General features: G+C 49.5%; 1 protein-coding gene across 1 annotated transcript in view; it reads left to right on the top strand.

Moving 5' to 3' along the window:
* Nucleotides 1-599: 599 nt before the first annotated feature.
* LOC119585053 (zwei Ig domain protein zig-8-like) overlaps nt 600-993 on the top strand; it is an 81188-nt gene continuing 80794 nt past the window's right edge. Inside the window, exon 1 of the mRNA XM_037933671.1 lies at nt 600-924. Coding sequence (XP_037789599.1) covers nt 607-924 — 318 coding nt within the window. The 5' untranslated portion in view covers nt 600-606. The remainder of the gene's footprint in view (nt 925-993) is intronic.

Below are 993 nucleotides of genomic sequence, written 5' to 3'. Positions count from 1 at the left end.
GCAGAAAAAGAGAAAGAAGGGAGATAGGCGAAAAGGGAATGATGTAGAGGGGGAGGTGGAAAACAAAAAGGGAACTAAACAAGGAGAGAGAACGAAGGAGGGAGAGGCACGGAGAGAGAGGGAGCGCGTGTTTCCAAGATTTTAATCGCAAACCAACTTGTAAGATGACCCTTTCTCCTCTGGCTGTGTCCCTTCTTATCGCCCGTGTCGGTCCTACGGATCTTAAGCTCTCTCTTCCTTGCCTCTCGACGGGAATGCTGGGTCGAGTCATTTCCGGACGAGGTCATACAGTCAATTAGGTCTTCCTGTGATGATTTTTCACAAGATGATCTTCCGACAATGTTCCTTGGAGTGCGTTGTGACTTCTGTGAAATTGCGTTACCAGTTTCCTGAATCGCGATGATTGCTTTTTGAATTAAGTTTGTTGGCGTGCAACGTTCATCTTGCAGTTCGAATCAATCATTCTGATATAGATATCGATACATCGTCGTTATTTTCCACTCTATCATCTCCTTTAAGCCATTATAATTCATGTAAACAAAATCGTTATTCACCAAACTTTCCTTCATCTAAAATTCCTCCTCCTTCGCCTCCACAGGTCTTGTGATGCCTTCGTCAGCGCCGCTCCTTCACCACTCCCAGGTCCTCCGTCAGCAGCAGCAGACGGAGCGGAAGCAGGAATTCCTCCAGCGAAGCAGGAGACTCGCCCGAGGCATCCCCGGCCACTTCGGAATGAACCTCAGCGGAAACAGCAGTAGCCCAGTGGAACCTATCAAGCCCCTGCTGGATCTGGGGGACGTCGAAGGGTCGCTCACCCTGCCTGCGTACCCTGTCTTCGACGAGGCAACGCCGACCAACGTGACGGCCATGACGGGCAACGCCGCCTACCTGCACTGCCTCGTCCACAACCTGGGCAACAAGAGTGTCAGTAACTTTTTCGTGTTTTCCTCTTTTTTGTGTTAACTTATGAACCTTTTCGTTACTCTTTCTGCA

Source organism: Penaeus monodon, chromosome 19, assembly GCF_015228065.2.
Source record: "Penaeus monodon isolate SGIC_2016 chromosome 19, NSTDA_Pmon_1, whole genome shotgun sequence".
NCBI classification, from domain to species: Eukaryota; Metazoa; Arthropoda; class Malacostraca; order Decapoda; family Penaeidae; genus Penaeus; species Penaeus monodon.
The sequence above is the reverse complement of the archived record's forward strand: the minus strand, read 5'-3'. Positions and strand labels throughout refer to the sequence as shown.